This window comes from Aulonocara sp. 'chitande type north' Nkhata Bay, linkage group LG8 (genome assembly GCF_057382095.1).
Source record: "Aulonocara sp. 'chitande type north' Nkhata Bay isolate Kocher_YH1m ecotype deep benthic linkage group LG8, A_spYH_male_GT1.1, whole genome shotgun sequence".
Classification (NCBI taxonomy): domain Eukaryota; kingdom Metazoa; phylum Chordata; class Actinopteri; order Cichliformes; family Cichlidae; genus Aulonocara; species Aulonocara sp. 'chitande type north' Nkhata Bay.
This window is the reverse complement of record NC_141351.1, coordinates 19,999,901-20,018,679: the sequence shown is the minus strand read 5'-3', so window position 1 is coordinate 20,018,679 and position 18,779 is coordinate 19,999,901. Positions and strand designations below refer to the sequence as shown.

The following is an 18,779-nucleotide window of genomic DNA, read 5'->3' as shown; positions in this document are numbered from 1 at the left end:
ATCCTCCGGTCTCAGTTCAACCTGAGCACTGCCTCATGTGACTGGTGTCTGTCAACCCAACTCTGACAAATACCACCTTGGAAAAAAAAAAGGTGCTATTTCTCACCTTTTCTGCCTCTGGCTACAAGTATAATTTGGGAGTTATGTGAATGTACCTGTGAGAACTCCATTCTTCTCGCTGGGCTCACTCCAGCTGACTTTGAGTGAAGTGTCCAAGATCTCGGTGAAACTCAGATGACCCACTGCACCGGGGGCTGAATAGGAACAAATAAGAATAATGAGCACGCCTAAGAGGCTTTGAGCCACAGCTGTACAGGTGATTGACTAGGATCTGGAAATAGCCACTCATTGCTGACATCTTAAGAGTTTGGATTTTAAAATTTGAAAAAAACGAAGAAAGAAAAACCCGTGAATATGAGCCGGGGTACACTGGGAATTTTTACCACTTCGCAAATATTCTGTAAAGAACTATATCCCAATTATGATGATGCCGAATATACTCATTCATTAGCACTTTTCTACAACTCCTTACTACATGAATAATAGATCTTGCCCAAAGGATGTGTTACTGTGAGATGCATGTGTCCCCATGCCACCGTGGGAGAGGCAAAAGTGTGGAAGAAAAGTCACTTACTGTCCTCGTGCGTCCTCAATGCTTTAGGCGGGCTGCGGGGGCCGTCTCCGGGTGTGGTGAAGCACAGCACAGAGGTGTAATACTCGGTGAACTTCTTCAGACCTGTCACATATCCCACATGGACGCTGTCCTGGAAGTTCGGTCGTACTGTTACCATGGCAACTTCGTCATCCTTTCCAGGTTCCCAGGCCAGCAACTAAAGTGGGGGGAAAACAATGTAAAAACAAAAGAAAAAAATAGAAAAAAAGAAAGGAAATTACCCACACGGTTGAAAATAAAGCGACTAATCCTTTTTCTTCTGTAATAATTCTCACAAAACTAACAGTAGTGTCTCTCTGTGGTGGTCCTAAGCCACTCCGAGGAGAGATTTGGCATCATAGCTCTCCCAAATATATTTAGAAAAATGCCCTAAAGAGGTTTTGACTGGGGGAGAGTGACTGAATAACTCCGCCAATGTAGGCTCAAGAGAGACATGATAGCATCCCATCATTGCACACCATATAGCATCTACAAATGGGGTCTGGATTGACCAATTAGCTGCTTGGTAATGAGTCCCAATGGTTGTCTATTGGGTTGTTTCCAGTTTTCAGAGTGAGCGAGCTTCCAGGGAAGTAAAGAATGGCTAGAGGATGTCAGCGGGATAAATGCTTGATTGTCCGCCTTCATTTTCCAGCTCTCTGTTCTGCTTTTGACACACTTTCTATCACCGCCCACACTATCTACCTCCCCTTTTCTCATTGCTTCTTAAGTCTCTTTCCCGGGAGAAAATCCTGGTATTTAAAATTCAGATTGGGTCTTTACAGTATGACCCTTCCACCAAGCTGACTAAGACTTGTGGACTGTCATTCAACAGACAGACAAAAAGAGAGAGAAGAAAAACCCAAAAACATAATTAAGTCTCAGTGGAGTCAGCAGAAAAGTACAACTGCACCATGGATGCAGTTTTGAGAATCCCTGTGGGCTACATTTATTCAAGGTGCACACAAGAGGGGCAGAGATAGCCTACATTTGAGAGCGTCTGACAAAATAATGAAGACATTTATCATTATGGGCACGCAGCCTTACAAAGTTACATATGAGAAATGGTCGTGAGGATAAAGAGAATGACCTCAGACTGACAAATCGGTGAACAGAATCCATTGTTCATACTGGCACCAAATGTCGTTAACCCCCCTGGCTTTTCAATCCCCTGTGCTACATGTAATACTACATGCTCAACTGTGACAGGTCTGCCAAGTGGATGTGATGACTGGTGGTGTTGACACTGCGGCGTCTACTGACCTTGTAGCCCTGGTTAATGCCGTTGATGAACTGGGGGTTAGGGGCTGTCCACGTAAAACGGATAGTTGTTGAGTTGACCGACTCGGCCTGCACGTTGCCTGGAGCTATGGTGGGCACTGGGATGGATGAGGAGAGGAAGAAAAAGTGAGACAGAGCGGAAGAAAAAATAAAAGAAGAACAGAAGGCAAAAAGCAAGGGTGTGACAATGCCTTTCAATTCGCTGTTGGAAATCTGTCTGCATCTGTTTAGATGTCAGTATTGATTGCTGCTGCGTAGGTCAGAGCAGATACCACCATTACTCTCTCTCTGGTACTTAAACCTTACACCAGAACTCTTTGTGGGTTTGTTTGCAGTGGTGTGACCTATTTATGGGTTTTAGAGTCACATCATTGTGTTTCTTACAAAGAAGATAACAGTTAGCACTAGCTTTTAGAGCTGATTTCAGTAATATATATGCAGAAATAAAATAAAATGAAAGATTTACACTGTATTTGTAAGATACTGAATGCTTGATTGACACATCTTAAAGATAAGCTTGACTGAATTTAGTAAAAAATAATATACATGCATGCTCACTGAATAATGGGACATTAAATAAGAAGGAAAGAGCTATTGAGTGCTTACCTCCTTGCAGGGTCCACTCAGTAACCTTATGGCTGAAAGTGCCCAAACCTGCCCCATTGTAGGCAGCCACCTCAATCTCATAATTGGTCCAGATGATGAGGTCTTCCAGCAGCAGTGTGGTCATATCTGGGCTGGAAATGTTCTTGATTTGGTAGTCCACAGGCAGCCCAGTGAGACGATACCTGTGATAGACATGTATAAACTTGTTGGACTATTCAGAAGATTGGACACCTGTTCTGGATGAGAGTCCATGTGTTTGCAGATTTTGTACCTTATCTCTGACAGTTTAGTTGTTTCACTGACAAAGACATTACTATTTTACCTGAGCCCAGCAGTGCATTAGAATCCCTGCTAGGGGGAGACAAAGCACTAGCCAACAAGCAATTAAAAACTGACAGCACTGACTGTTGTCTGGAAAACACCTGCTGTTTTATTTGGATGTAATGAATAAAAAGCCTGACAGAAAACCAAACTAATTACATGCTTACAGGATTTACAGTCAGTTTGGCATATTGCTGACTTTACCTAACAGACTTGCTGAAGTTTTTTTTAAGTCAAATCAGCCATTAAATTTTGTTTTGTTTTTTTTCCTCACAGACAAGATATGCATGTATATCTTTAAATACAGCGGTAAGGGATGTAAAACATACTCCAAGTGAGCTGCTCCTAGTAGTTTTCCACTCCAAAACCAAAGACATAAATTAAAATAGATGGATCAATAATATATGCACTGGTAATAAAGTTAGAAGAATATTTTACACTTTACAAAACGCTGTAGAAAAGCATTTAGACTTCTGTCTGTTCAGAAAGAAAGTGCAAATGCAAAATATGAAGGTCACAAATCAAAAACGAAATCCATCATCACGTAAGAACACTGACAAAGGAAGCACAATAGATGTGCACACCACTTTGTAGCTTCCTTTAAATATAAAATATGATCAAATTTCTATTACACTGACTTGAGAAAGTACTTGGAGTCCCTCATTTTAAAACATGGACCATCAACACTGTGTAAATTCTAACCATTCACATAAATGTAAGAGACAGGGAGGTGTCTGTGGAGATTTTACCGAACGATGTAGCCTCTGAGGATGCCGTTCTGGTGGCTTTCCGGTGGAGGCTGCCACTGGATCATGATAGATTGGTTGGTCCGACCACTAGCAATGACATTTTGAGGAGGAGCACTGGGGGACTCCTCTGGGAGAGAGACCCTGCAGAACACACACACAAATATTGCACTGATAAGACATTATATTAAAACCACTAACATGTGATAACTCGTGTGTAACACCAAACATCTATTTCTGCTGTCTGCTTTCTGCTATCTTAAGCCTCAGTAAAGTTTGCAAGGATTTTGAATTGGCAAAGGGTCGTTGCTGGTCTCTAAGCATGTGAGATGGGGGGCTTTGGGTCCTGGCAGTCATGTACCAGCCACGTAAACATTTCTATAGACCCAGCGCACACATACAGTCCTTTTCTCAGCATAAAATCTTGCCCCACAAAAACCCTTTCAGGAATAGCTAAAGGAATAGGAATCCGGTGGGATGCACTGCAACAGGTTCAGTCCACAGAGGTCCCACTCACAAAGGTCTAAAGCAACCCCAGAGATCTCATGTCTATACCTTAATAGGTCAGAGCTTGTTTCAAGGGAGACCAATGAGTTATTAGGCAGGCAGGATTTTAGTTTTAATGCTCCAGCTACTCGATGCAGAAGTTTAAAAAATGAAGAAATTCCAGCTGAAGCATTTCCCCGTACAATATCTTCTGTCTCATAACTGTGTCCTTCCATATCCTTTTGTTTGTGAAAAAACTGTCACCGTTTCTTGTTTGCTTTTGCTCTCCGAAATACGTGCAATACTCACCACCTTGAAATCACCTCTGAGGAACTGAAAGGGTACCTAGGCTACCTAAAAGCTATATTTCTACTGTGATAAAACACCCCGTGTGTCTGGGGAGAAAATGTGTATGAGAGATGGGAGCGAGATCACTGGCACTAACTGTCCCAAATGGTCTCGTGGAGAGTTCTGTGCTGCACCCCCCGTGACACACAAATGAAGCTCCCTATGGCTCTCCTATGGCTTGGGAGCTCCCAGCAGGAGGCAGCGTGACAGACTGGTGGAGGAAAAGAATGGAGGCAAGAAGGGATAGGGAGAACAATCAGTGCTTGAAGTTGTGTGAGGCCACAGAGAAGCCAACAGCGGTCTCGCCTCAAACCTAAATCCTCCCTGTGGCTTTCAGAGTCAGTAGGTGTTTGTGTGTTTGAAAATGCGCGTTTGAAAATGCGTGTTTACATGCAATTGCGCACGTTTGTATGTGTATTCTCCTCGGGAGGCTTACATGTATATCCCTCTTCTCTCGACTCTTGACTGAAGGGATCAGTCAATCCGGTTGTCTAGGAAACAGATCTCATATACACAATGTACTGTTTACTAACAACCAACAAAGTCCTGTTTTGACTCTTGTTTTTTGACATTGCTTAGGTTTCTCACTGCTACTGCCAATTAAATGGTGTGCTGAAAGGGACAAAAAAGCTTTTAAAATGTTGATGTGAGATATAAAAAGTGTCTTTAGCTCACCGGTCTGTCTCCTTGCTAAACTGTCCCTTTCCCACATCATTAACAGCACAGAGGCGGAACTGATAGGAGCGAGCTGGGATCAAGCCGTTGACCGTCACTGCTGTGGACTCTGGTTCAATATTGGCCAGCAGGATGGCCCAGGGAGCATCTACAAGACAGAAAATCAACTTTTACACCTTTTTTCCTACATGCGCATCCACACAAATACACACCTGAGTTATTGCTATTGTTCCATTCAGGAAGGAGTGCTACATTCCAAGGAATTTCACCAATATCAAAAGGGATTTTCAATTTAATGCCTTCCAGTCATTTTGTCTTAGAAGGTTTTAAAATTCAATTTAATGAAACAAACCAAGCAATGGTTGAAAAAACAAACAAACCCAAAATAGAAGAGCAATAACAGTATTGGTACCCACAGGGAAACTTGGTCTCTGCATTTAAGTATTAGGAGCAGAGAGCAGCTGACATACAGCACCCTGAGACCAACTCCAGATTTAAGCCAGTGCATTTATCAAGGGGACAACAACAGCAGAATCAGCCTAGCATGTTTTTTGATGGCAGGAAAACCTGGATCCTCAGTTATTCAGGGACTTCTTCCAAATTGGCAAACCATTAATGTTAATACTGTTTACCTCACCTTCCTGTTCTCTTTGATTCTACAAAACAATACAAAGCAAAAGTCCCAAAAGCATTGTTTCCGTTTCCCTCTTACTCCGTGACACTGACAAATACCAGTCTGCTCGTGTAGCTCAGCTTACAAGATGGCAGAAAAGAGAGAAGCTGTGGAAGTATTTACTTTATTTTGAAGACGAAAGACACAACAGTGAAACTCTAATTGCGTGCCTGGGTGATAATAAGTGTCAGCTGCACAGAGTTCTACTTCAAATTTAATAACGGACACCTGCAAGATTAGCACAGACGCTCCACAACGCTGGTGGCCCACGGAGGAGGGAAATGATGCTGGTGCAACAGCTCTGAAACGACAGCGGCTAGTTTTTAGTTCGGCTAAAGCAGCAAGTCAGAGGAAAATTAAGAAGCTTGGCGCTAGTAATATGACAGAGGAGATGCTACCGGTGTCTACTCGCTATATGCAAAAGAAGGCCTGTAGGCTATATGAAAGTGTTCCAAAGAGGTGTTACGCTGATGTTATGCCAGTCGAACAAATTGCTTATACCGGCATTTGTTCTGCATCGGGTTACTTTTCAATGGTAATCATGTCATAATGAAACTTTTATGAGTGTTATAACCCGACAGTGACAAGCCCCTCGTTTCAGTGCATTTAATTCAGCAATGCAAATTGGACAGAGCGACTGCGCTATAGTTACAAATCCATGCTGAGCCTAAAGGCAATGATGGACATTTCTAATTAGTGATATTGATCCTGATCTCAAATTCTATTTAATCTTCTTGTAATTTTTTGCTGTATTTGTTTACATTTAAGCTCCTTGGGAAAAACACTGTGAACACAGGAGTCTAAACCAGCCTCTTTTTAACTCACTGCTGCACTGTTAATCCCATGAGCTGAGTTCCCCAAACCTAACTCATCAAATAGAAGGTAGAGAAGGATGCAGGAGAAGGATGCATGACTGGAACAGACAGGACATTTTATGACTTACTGTTCTCAGAAACCTCCAGGATATAGCGTATGAGGGGACTGTTGCCATCAAAAGGCTTGGCCCAAGCCAGGTCGATGGCTCTTTTTTCAGATTTGCTCAGCACGGCCGTAGGGTTCTCTGGGGCATGGGGCAACTGTCTGCAGGGAACAGCAGGACAAGAGCGATAAATAAAAGAATCTCTCTATTACAGCAAACAAACCGCGGAGCCAAGGGAGTTAGCGAACGTTTCGTTTTTCTCTGAAGATCGCTTGTACAGATCTAAAGTAAGGCAAAAATCTTTTGTAAGAGAGAGATCAGTTAGACAGGTGATGAAATGTGGCGAGACGAGACAGCAAAGATGGTTCCTTGTCAAGATGGACACACAGGCAAACAAAACGAGATGGATATCACTGGAGGGAGGAAAGGGATTGAAAGGCATAAGGAGACAGATAGAAAGAAAATGCACAGGGAGACATGAATAAATGAGGCCAAAGCAGAGGATCATTAATTCATTCAGCCATAAATTCAGATAAGCACAGACAGATTGATAGATAAACCTTATAGCAATGAATTGATATAGACGGTAACTCAGTCAAAAGGCAGGCAGCCAACGAGACGGCCGATAGCACGATAAACAAAGACAGAAACAATCAGTCAGTCAGTCTGGCAAACAGAAAGTTTGATGTCACATTCATATTCAATTCACTCTCGATGCTGTGGCTCTCTGTGTGCCAAAGTATAACCGTAGCAGGCAAAGTTATGTGGAAGCGAGGGATTTGAGAATAAAAACAGAAGCGCTCGTGCATGCATGTGTAGTATCGGAGATGGAGAATGGAGGCGGAGGTCCCCTGGGGCTGGAAGTGTGTCAGGTGAGAATGAGGACAGGGGAGGACTTAAGTGAAAATGAGTCAGCGGTGTCAATAGGAACAGACAGAATAGCAGTGGTGGTAAGCACTCATGTGTCTGGCGCTCGCACATGCGTATGCATGTAAATGTCTGTGCTGCGCCTCTGTGTGTGTGTTGTGTCTCTACAAAGAACATGTTGCTTCCTGTGTTTTTACACTGGAGAATATTGGAGAATCAAAAGGGTGAGAGGAAAAAGGAAGGTCGGTAAATAGAAAGTCGCACGATGGTGATGGTGAATGATGGGAGGAGGGCTTGTTACCTGACACGGAGGTGCGCGCTGCGGGAGTCGTTGCCTCCAACAGAGGTCACTCTGCATGTGTAGGTGCCTATGTCACCTGACCAGGTTTGGGAGATGTGAAGCGTACCATCTGCATCTAGCCGCATGCGGGGGATGGACTGAACATTTATCACTGAGCCCTCTTTTTCCCAGACATGCCTGGAATACAAAGACTTCAGTCAGCTGGCTTGTTAAATGTCATCAACGTCATCATCATCTGCTGCATCCATTCCTTCCACTGCATCAGTCAATCAATTTAAACACATTTTTAAAAAAAGGAAACTGCGATATTCACCAGCCTCTGTGTTTTTTCCATTATTACAATTAGTCACAATATAGCATTACTCACCACCTGCACGCCAATCGCACACACTCATACTGCATGTTAAGCACATTCTTTACACTTTATTGCTCAATTAAATCCATGAAATTATCTGTCAAAAGTCGTTTCTAGCATACTTCCAGAAGCTAACGCTGGATAATTTAATTGCCACCCGCTGTAGAGTGGAACTTATCAGGTACATATATATGTATGTCACCTTCAGATTGCAGGTTAACTCTTTTTGACAGTAAAGCAAAGAGTAAACTGAGGTTTTGGTTTTCTTTTATTCGACCACAATCTAAGAAAAACATGTCATTAGTGTGGTTTTTCATCTTCCTCTCCCCTGTCTCTTCAAACTCACCATCACAGGTGCCCCGCATATCATCGCGGCTGACGGGTGCATATCAAACGACCGATTCACACTCATCAAAACTGCGCGGCGCAAACGTGGCTTCAAATGCAGCTTTCTCCTCCGAGTAGAAAGGGACTATTGATCACTACTGATGTCAGCTACATGCTCTGAGTTCACTACATTTTCTGTGGAAGGGTTGTTTGTTGCGCTGGTTTGGGCAGCAGCTGTAAAATATTGTGCGAGGGACTCTTTATGTAAAGAAATATGTATATGCTGGTGGCTGACAAACATGGTTAACAGGCGTAGGTGTATGTCTAGGTCACAGGTTTCCTCTCTGTAGTAACAGCAATTCAGTGCATGTATTTATTTATTTTTGTGCGACCCTTAACCCTTCCCTATAGCAGAATTGTAGTGGTGAAAATAAGATAATAAGGGTATTAAATGACATACACAACCAAGCTGAGGATGAAGCGTCTTTATTAGCCAATCTAAAAACAAAAAGCTCAGCTGCAGAGATTTATTAGGTATTAAACATGTAAGAAATACATAAAAATAGGTTAGGATGAGTTTCAGGATGAGTTAATCTATTTTAATCTTCTCTTCACCAGGAAGACACGGCTGAGTCCCTTAGAAGTGATCCAGATAGTGGTGCAAAGCTTCTAAACAGGTCCTTTTAACTAGCCTTGATTTTTTTTTTATGCTAAATCGCCATCAAATTGAGAAGTCAAGTTAAGATTCCTCTGCACGGTCAGGCACCCACATTCATTAGTAAAGGTCTCTGGGGTCTCTGGGGTCTTCTGATCAGTATGTGTTGGTCGAATCTTTCTCCTGGCGTGAACTAAAAAAGATTCTGCAGCTTTTGAGGATGTGACTCCTACATTTGAAACTCGGTTTTTTGATCTGTGGACACCGTGGGCATTGGCACATTTAGATGATAGGGCTGGCAAAGTTTCAGATTTGTTGTTGTTGTTTTTAATTTTAAAAAAAAGTTTCTTCCAAAATGTTATATCCTACTAAATAAGTAAGTTTTTTAAAATTTTGCCCCAAACAATGAAGAATGCATCTGTGACACACACTGACATGCCCCAGATGAACATTTGTACACACATATAGGTCTAGAGATCACAAGGAAAACTATTATAGCCACCATAAAAGGAATGAAGATTAAAGAAATATAACAATGGCTAAAAGAAACACAATTGTGGCAGCTAAAGTCTGAAGGAAACGCTGGCTGCAAACTGTGAGTGTGTAAATTAATAGGGTTACCAATCAACGCCGCATCATTAAGGCACAGGTAAATTTTACTTTAATTAAATTAGTGGGCTGCTTAGATGTATTCTTGTGCCAGCTGAGACAATTTCAGGTATTTTCTCTCAGCTGCAAACCTGACAGCGTGTATAATTGTTTCAGGAGCAAATAAAGAGAAAATAGAAATAATTCAAACCTTGCCTACAAGGTAACGTCTTAGAGTAAGGTCCCTATACAAATGCCTACAGTACACTGAACTGGCTTTGAAATAGTTTTCTGCCAGGAGGAAAAAAAAATGAATCAAGGAATGAATCCGTATCTCTCACAGATATAAGACATGACAGCTTAGCTTGGGTAAAACTTATTCACCTTTCGTGGGACGGGTTAATCAGGAAGACAAACCGCATGACTTACTTTGCTTCTCTTCACTTTTTCTCCTGCTTGTTTGCATGCATTAGCTCCTTCCCAGTGCTTGCTTGCTTTCAGTGTTTGACTTTTCGCTTTTGGATTTGCTGTATTTTGCCCTTTTTCATTAAAAACAAAAGAAAAAGAAAAAAAGGGAATGACTCCCTTTTAACCTGCCTATTTTATGTTGGCCTCCTTTTTTGAGTAACAGCATCTACTGCTTTCAGGTGACATCAGTTTTACTAACAGCCTGTAGAAACTGTTGTATATAAATATGCATTGTGCCTTAATTAATCTGTGTTTCTAAATGGACCCTTACCTGACTGTCACACTTGGGTCGTGTGTGACTCCACAGTTCATAATGGCTTTAGTTCCTTTGATAACGCTCTGGTCCTGTGGGGGGGTGGTAATCCGAGTGCGAGCTGTGGACACAAAATAAAGAAGAAAAGAAAGAGATAGACGGAGAAAAAGATGAAGGAAGTGAGAGAGGGGAAAACGGTCTACAAAATGTCAAAAAAAATGAATTTCAGGAAACTCATTTCAGTCGAAATGACTTGCTCCTGGTTTGTCTTTTGTCTTTTGATGGCTTCTTGAAGAAAACACCAAAATGATGAATCCAGGCTTGCACAGAAGAATGTTTTTGTTTTTAGAAATTGAGCATTCCTTTGTTATTATACAGCACAACCTTGTTTCCTGATAAACACGTCTCTCAGTAAAACTGCACTACTCTTTCATTTTCTGTTTTTATCACAAAGTTAGGACTTTTTCAACACATTACATCAGGTATATGTGTTTTTAAAAGCCCACTTACCCCAAACAACAAGGTCAGCAGATGCCTCGTCAATGCCCCTGGAGTTGCTTGCCATGCAAGTGTAGGTCCCGGCATCAGAGATGTGTGAAGGCGAGATGAGCAAGCTGCCTGATTCGAGCAGGGTGAACCGGGGCAGCTGGACTGAACCGCTGGCTAACACGCGCTCACCTGGCATATGGGAACGGACAGCAGAAGTGGTAGGCAGAGAGAAAAGGGTCACACAGAACAGAAGGGAAAAAAATGAGAAAAGCAGATTGTCAAAAACAAGGATGCTGCTTCCCTGATCTGCTATTGGAATGCAAACACAAAAACATGGCAAAAGGTAAATCCCAGTAAAGGAATCAAATCAGGCTTTATTTGTTAAGCCACAGCAAACTGTGGTCCCAATGTTTTACAGATAACAGACATCACAATCTCTCGTGGTGTGAGTATGCGTGTAAAAGAGACCTTTTTGCCAGGTGATAGCTGGTCTTGGAGCTCCAGAGGTCTCACAGTGCAGAATGACTGACATCCCGTCGATCACAGTGCTATCAGAGGGTCCAGCTGTGATATTCGGGGCAATGCCTGAGGGTAGACAAACACACACTGAATAAAGGAAGCTCAGTACAGTAACGAGAGAGGGTAAGAGGGTTATAGAGGTGAGAGAATAACTGTCTGAGGCAAAGCCCCACTTCAAACGTATTTCTTGTAAGCAGCAGCCAGCTGCAGTGTTTAGTCGATGCTTTGTCCCCCTAATTCCAAACGGATTGACACAGGCTTCACCTCGGTGCCATAACTGTCTGCTGCCGGTCTATTTTTTGCACCCGCAGAGATAGCGGATATGAAAGGAAGGAAAAGAAAATGAATGGAGAAGAAGTATAGACAGAAAAAGAAGGCAATTTGTAGATAACTAAAATCCGTATTTATGATATGCAATAAATCAAAGCTTTTATAGGATGACAGAAAACTGTATCACTCCCGGAGGAAAGGAGGAGTAGGGAGTTGTCATAGGTGCGCTGCTAATCTCAGGACACAGGGAGTAGGGCTGAAGGAGAAGTACAAACATGATTGTGTTGACAAAAAGGAAGACGATAAGATGAGATCATAGAAGGAGGGGGGAGAGAAGAAGAGGAGAGAAAAACAGGGATGGAAGGGGTGATTTAGCGAGACGGAATATTATGAATTCTGATAACGCGGCACGGCGTGGAGCGAAGGCAGCAGGAACTGAGACAAAGTGAAGAAAATTAGATGTCAGAAACTTGCCAAACAGATGCACAGTGAGAGCAAAATTAGCAGTTATTTTCAAATACCAACAGTGGCAGAAGCGCAGGGGAAAAAAAAGACTTCTAAATTCCCATCATTTAGGTGATTACAGTTTAGCAGCAAACGTGATTAATGTTTCGCCTTTCCACAGTAATGTAAACTTAATCGTTGTTGGCCTAATTGTTAGTTTATATAGGGAAGCTTCCCTTCTGCAATATTGTCAACTGACAGCGACGCCGCAATCACAACTCTGCTGTCAGACGTAGTGCACATCTAAAGTGTTTTTCTTCACTGCCTAGGTATCGTATTTCTTAGTACGAGACAAAAATGCCACTACTACAGAAAAAAAAGATGCACCTCTGTGTTTTTTTTTCCTGTAACCAAAGTTTTGTTTGTGGTTTTCATCTATATTTCATGTCCCAAGTTGAGTGTTTCTTGCAGTGTTTACAGTAAGTCAGGTTCTTGTATGATGAAAATTAGTTTGTTTTCCAAAGGCAGAGAACCAAGAGTGCAGCAGTTTGTTTAACAGACTGTCACTTTTTTATTTTTATTTGGACTTTTATTCACTCAGCGTAGGGCCCTTGAGCTCACACGCTCATTTACAGCAAAACCCTACTTCACTTTTCGCATTTGTCCTGGGAGATTGGCCATTACTAGCCCAGTCATACACAGGTCACTGCTTTGTTTGGTACCATGATGTTATTTTCTTTTTTAAATGAAAATAAAGACTTAACTTGTCTTTATAATCACAAATTTAGCTTTTTTACTTGAATTGCAGAGAGTAAATCCATACATCCATTTATAACCATTCTATGCAAGAGTCAACCTGCTTTCAGTATTCTGAAATGATTCCATTTTTAAAATACTACGCTTTGACATTTCTAAAGCTGAAGCTTAGCAGAGCTGCATGAATATTTAACACATTTCAGTAAAAGAAAAAGTGAATGTTTAGCTCAAATTCAGCACTTTACAACATGTTTAATAGTAGCAATTATCTGGGTGAAGTAATTCCTTGAAAAGCTGCTGGAGCACTTACTTGTAACAGCCAGGTATGTGTTGGTCTGAACTTCTCCGGCTAAATTTCGAGCAAAGCACTGGAACATGCCGGTGTCATCAGGCAGTAGGCCGTTGACCTGGAGGCTGCCGCCCACCAACACCCTGTACCTGGGTGTTCTCACTGGGTCGATAGGCAAAGCATCCTTGTACCACACAATGTCTGGCTGGGGCACTCCTGCAGAGGGTGGGCGAGTGAGAGTTTGGGGTTCAGTTCAAACATTTCTCCTCTGATAGGGTTTACTTTACATTCTCTTATTGTAATACCAGCGAGCTCTCACCCCGTGCCTGACAGGGAATGTCAACCACCTTCTCCATCTCAGCTGTGATGTGTTTCTCCGGTTCCTTTATAAACTGTGGTGGCTCTGAAACAGCAGACACATTAGTGAAACACAAAAACAACAACGCGAGATTAAAGCAGAAGTTATTTCTGCTTTTAAACGTATTGAATTTTGGGCCAAATATCTGATAACACAGCAGAACACGGTGAGACTAGTTTGATTATAGAAGTGAGTAATTGGTATTCTGTAATGGTTAGGCTATCCTTCAAACTTATAGGGGGGGGGGGGGGGGGGGGGGTAGAGAAAAGGCTCAGTTAGCAGTATCGTTGGAAAAAGCCCCCCCCCTTCCACGTTGTGCTTTGAATCACATCATAACCCTGAAAACATCAAAGTGTTTCAGTCAGATGGAATAAATGTGACTCAAGCAATGCTATTAAACCATTTCTTGAGGCCAACCATTAGTTTTCTCCCTTTTAAATCAATAACACTTCCCCCTTACTGCCTCACAACTTCACAGTCATGCTTTTACCACATTTATGTAGTGAGACTGAATATTTGCATCAAGCTCGCACAGTCACTCTTGTCTGTTAAAGTTTACTTCTACATATGTGACGCATGTGGGTCGCTACACGTAGACGCTGATATGAAGGTACATACAACTACCTACCAAAACTGAAAATATTAGTCTGTTCTTTAACTTGACCATAATAAAAAAAGGTTATAAACACCTAAAAACTATGTTAAACCTTAAGGCCAACAGGCAAAGAATAGAAATACAAACATTATGGTAATGTGCTCCAAATACTGAAGTTGTATAAAATGCAAAAGCAAAGACACTGATATCAAATAACAAACAAAGCACGAGAGAGAAGAATGACAAACTTATCTTGACTTTGAAGCAGCAAGGAGAGAGCAATTCCTTAATATCTGTGCTTTCACTCGAATGTGTTTCTGTCCTCAGGCAGCACTGAACACTAAAAACTCAAATAGTATTTGTGATGCAGTGTCTGAGTAAACCTACAAGGTAATCGATCATGAGCTCTCAAAGTGCTACCTGCGGGCCAGTGGTGCCCCATGGAAATATTTTATGTGGCCAGCGGGTGTGAAAAGGAAAGAATTCACGACTGTGGGTTTAGTTTCTCCGCACTTCGTGTTATGCTATGACAAAGTAGCGCTCGACGAGACCGGGGTTTCTATTCAATTTTAAGCAGATCATTGCAAACTAAACCTGACAAATGCATCTGTTTAAAAAAAAAAGAAGCCTAAAAGTGGTTGATATGCATTTTTATATATGGCCTTCCATCATTTGCTGGGTTCCTAAGTGGCACTCAGTCATATAAACTTTGTGAACCATTATAATAGTCAGACATTCACATGAAATTCTAGGAATGGTTTTTTTTATTGCTTTTGTCCTCTAAGAAAAAAAATGTGTGAACTGGTGTGAAACTATGAGGTAATGAGTTTCATAAATAGATATTGTCACCTGGAAGTGTGCAAGTATTGGGAAAAATTACAGCTAAAAGTACTAAGTGATATTAATACCCAAAAATAATAGACACAAGACCCTGCCAGGAACATATTTTAGCCTTTAGCTCTTACCAAGGACATGCAGATAAGCTCCAGCACTGACTGAAGGCACGCTGCTGCTGCGCAGAATGGCCTCGCACTCGTAGTAGCCGGCGTCGCTCACCACAGGACTCAGGATGGTCAGTCTGCGGTTGAAGTCACTCAAACCGCTGTTCACCAACACGCCGTTCTTACGCCATGTGATACTCAGCTTGATAAGAGGTCTAGTGAGAGGAAAGAAGGATGTGAGATGTGTTTGTAACATCCATGTCCCTGTGAGAATGCTCGTTTTGTGCTAGCCCATAAAGCCTCACAGTGTGACACGTCACATAAGCAGACATAAGCAAATTATAATTATACAGCTGAAGTACATTTAGCTTCTGACTCTTTACCATTAGAATCTAGCACCGTAGATGTTTTTGGTTCTATTTGCCCAGTTCTCTGAGTTTTGCCACTGACATGCAGCAATATATCACCAACGGTCATTTCACTGGGACTATTTTTCTTTTCAACTGTGAAAAATAGCCCCATAAAATCCTCTATTTTGGACTGTACTGAATCATTTGAAACCCTGCACTTCCAGGAATTTTTACCTGGCATTGGCCACACACTCCATCGTGACCTCTGATGTGCCTGTGACCACACTGGTGTTCCTGGGAGGGATGATAATGGTGGGGGCAATGGGATCTGCTGGACCTCCAACATCTAGACACAAAGTCAGGTCGCCACACAAACATGTCAACAAAACATGGAGATGTTAAGCAAAGATCAATGAACCTGATAGATGGGAATAGGATATAATTAACAGAGGCACAATCTGATGAGATTTCATTGGGTTCTTTGGATTGTAGTGACCTATAAATTTCATTTCCACCCAGTGGGTGCTCATCGACATGAAATATTGAAACTGACCAGTGCACGCACTGTATCTGAGTTCTGACAGAGAGATTGGTCAGATACGATGAGACAGTGCACTCACTGTGTATAACAAGATATATGCCGGAGAACCAGAAGCAGCGATAGAAAAATACTGTTTGACTAACATGAGGCTTAAGAAGCGAAGAGGCTGTTGTGCGCGTGTGTCCGCATGTGCCTGAGCCCACATTTTCAACACTTCATGCTCATCCTTGTTTATTTCTGTGTGAGTTTGTCTGAGTGTGTGTGTGTGTGTTCATTATGGCACAGCTCATGGCAAGGAAACCCCAGTGTGTGTGTGTGTGTGTGTGCTGCTTGAGATGTGTCACGTCTGCGATAAACTCACACTGATCCGTCAATCCCATCATGCCCTGGAAGTGTGCTTGTGGGCGCACATGTCAGATGTAGCTACAGGGACTGTCATGACTCAATCTAACCAGTCTTGGGTGTTAAGATGCATGCACAGACACAAACACACACATCACAAGATATGATGTCCATATCAAACTACTATCTTGCAGAGAAAAGAAATCTTCTTTTTTTTTTTTAAAGAGAAGAACAAAAACACAGGAGGAGCCTTGCTGAAATTATAATGAATTTTTAAAACTTCATCCCGAGTATATAAATTGTAAATTGAGCATGACTCCTGCTGTCCACCTTTCCTTGTCCTTTGGCCTTGCCAAATCTTAGGCAACTACTGCCGGACCCAGGTAAGCTCACAGTGTCAGAGGCATCACTGCAGCAACAGCTGCCGCAGCAAATAAGTGATGCATACATGCAAAATTCAAGCGCTCTGTCAAACACATGCACAAACTCCAAATACCGGCTTTCATAACAGACTGCATCTGATTGCTTGTATGCGTGTATGCATGCGCACATGTGTGTGCATATGTGAGGAGCATTCGTATAAATCGTGTATTCCCATTACACCTGCTGAGTCGAGACCTCCTGCTACGTGCTCTGTATAGCCTGAACCCGTGCGTGTGTGTGTGTGTGTTCTAGCACTTGTATAATCAACTCTGCCATTGTTCTCAACATGTGCCACAGGCTATTTTTGCTCCCTTGTGTTGTCAACTATAATATCTTACCCTCACCCTCCTCATTCACTTCCATAATGAACTCCAGTCTACCATGTCATAAGATGCTGTCTGTTAGGTTTCCTCTTATATCTCACTCTGCTGAGCTGAAGCCGACCGAATTGGTTTGATTTGTGTATTCTGTGTTTTTTTGGGTTTTTTTGTCATGCAAGCTAAGGATGCTTGTGAATATTAACTAACTTGGCAGAAGAACAATCTACCTGTGCCTCTGTCCGTACAGCTTCCTCTTACTTTGTGCATGTATTCGTGTGTGGGTGTGTGTGTTTATGTATGTTGCAACGTGCGAGTATTGGTACAGACTCAGGTAGTTAAGCTTAAATCTCCCACAGTGATGGGAAACATAATCAGGTACAATTAAAAAATTTACCTGACAAATTCTGTCTATATTCCTTTGAGGTCGTCTCTTTATGCATCTCTGGAACACTCCCAGTACTGCTGTATTTTAACCCTCTCAGGCTCAAATTAAGCTTTTGTTGCTAATGCACAAAAGAATACCTGCAGTGGTACTTCTGAGTAAAAAAAACCTCATAAAATATGTATGTGGGGTAATCAGGTTGTTAGCTTTTAACTGTTGCAAATCTGCAACGCCTGTCTTGAGAGGGTTAAAACGCTTGCTTAAAGCCGGCAATTTACTTATGCGCTGGATCGTCTCTAAAGCAGGCCTTCAACTTGAATTTCATTTTAGTCAAGAGGAAGAACTAAAAGGGGAACCTAAACTGTCAAGAGGGTCAGCTGGTCAACACAGACTAATGGCGTGACCAAAGAACTTCTCTCTTTTCAACGTGCTTTCAGTGTGCACACAATGTTCTGCCTGGAGGATGAATGTTGAATGAGCGCATCAGGTCAGGAAGGCGCACCAGGTCACACTCCTGACCTGAAGAGGTGCCTTTGGGCTTTTCTCCTGAAGACTACTGTTTGATCTCTGGGTCATAACTCATACATCTAGCTCTCATCAAGACAGTTGAAAGTTGGTTCTGATGGACACCGAATTTGACATTTTTCTCCTTTTGCCATTTTAAATACTGTTTTTGCACCGGGGCTTACTAAAAACAGTTAGTAATCACACATTTTTCAAGCCAATATATCAAACTGTGAGCCTGGTATGTAAAGGCTCATGATGTCAAGTGAATGTTTAATATTTCCTTCAAAAACTTAAAAGGCTTGGACATGATAATAAAAGTAAAAGTACGCCTAAATGCGTTTCCAATTAAGCCTTGATTAGCGTACGTATATGGGGTTACTCACTTTCTACTGACAAGGTGATGGGCTGGCTGGTCTTGTTCTCTCCATTCTTGTCGTTTACAGCTTGCACATAGTAGCGTCCGGCATCGGGTGCCACGGTAGACAAGATAACCAGTGTGTTGTCCAAAGTAATGGCACTGAACAGGAAAAGAAAAGAGATATAAAATCACTCTGCTCATTCAATGAGGAGGAGGAATAAAACTTTGATATATACATAAGAAAAAAGTGAGCCGTTCATAGAAAGCTTCTATAAAAAGAAAAACAGAGAAACTTTCAGGCCGTCTCCCTCTGCCTAATTAAAACTAAACATGTCTGACGTTTGCTTTTGTGTCCACACCTTATCTCGTGGCTG

General features: G+C 42.0%; 1 protein-coding gene across 5 annotated transcripts in view; it reads right to left on the bottom strand.

Moving 5' to 3' along the window:
* The window catches only part of sdk2b (sidekick cell adhesion molecule 2b), a 280,187-nt gene that overhangs the window by 32,066 nt on the left and 229,342 nt on the right, over nucleotides 1–18,779 (bottom strand). For all 5 annotated transcript variants that reach the window (XM_086304172.1, XM_086304171.1, XM_086304176.1 and 2 more), the window contains 16 exons: nucleotides 18,431–18,564; nucleotides 15,767–15,878; nucleotides 15,207–15,397; nucleotides 13,608–13,691; nucleotides 13,310–13,504; nucleotides 11,479–11,595; nucleotides 11,032–11,199; nucleotides 10,540–10,642; nucleotides 7,876–8,052; nucleotides 6,732–6,868; nucleotides 5,116–5,263; nucleotides 3,610–3,750; nucleotides 2,540–2,721; nucleotides 1,916–2,031; nucleotides 635–830; nucleotides 156–254 (listed from right to left, as the gene is read on the bottom strand). In XM_086304172.1, the coding sequence (XP_086160298.1) occupies nucleotides 156–254; nucleotides 635–830; nucleotides 1,916–2,031; nucleotides 2,540–2,721; nucleotides 3,610–3,750; nucleotides 5,116–5,263; nucleotides 6,732–6,868; nucleotides 7,876–8,052; nucleotides 10,540–10,642; nucleotides 11,032–11,199; nucleotides 11,479–11,595; nucleotides 13,310–13,504; nucleotides 13,608–13,691; nucleotides 15,207–15,397; nucleotides 15,767–15,878; nucleotides 18,431–18,564 (2,300 nt within the window). The remainder of the gene's footprint in view (nucleotides 1–155; nucleotides 255–634; nucleotides 831–1,915; nucleotides 2,032–2,539; nucleotides 2,722–3,609; nucleotides 3,751–5,115; nucleotides 5,264–6,731; nucleotides 6,869–7,875; nucleotides 8,053–10,539; nucleotides 10,643–11,031; nucleotides 11,200–11,478; nucleotides 11,596–13,309; nucleotides 13,505–13,607; nucleotides 13,692–15,206; nucleotides 15,398–15,766; nucleotides 15,879–18,430; nucleotides 18,565–18,779) is intronic.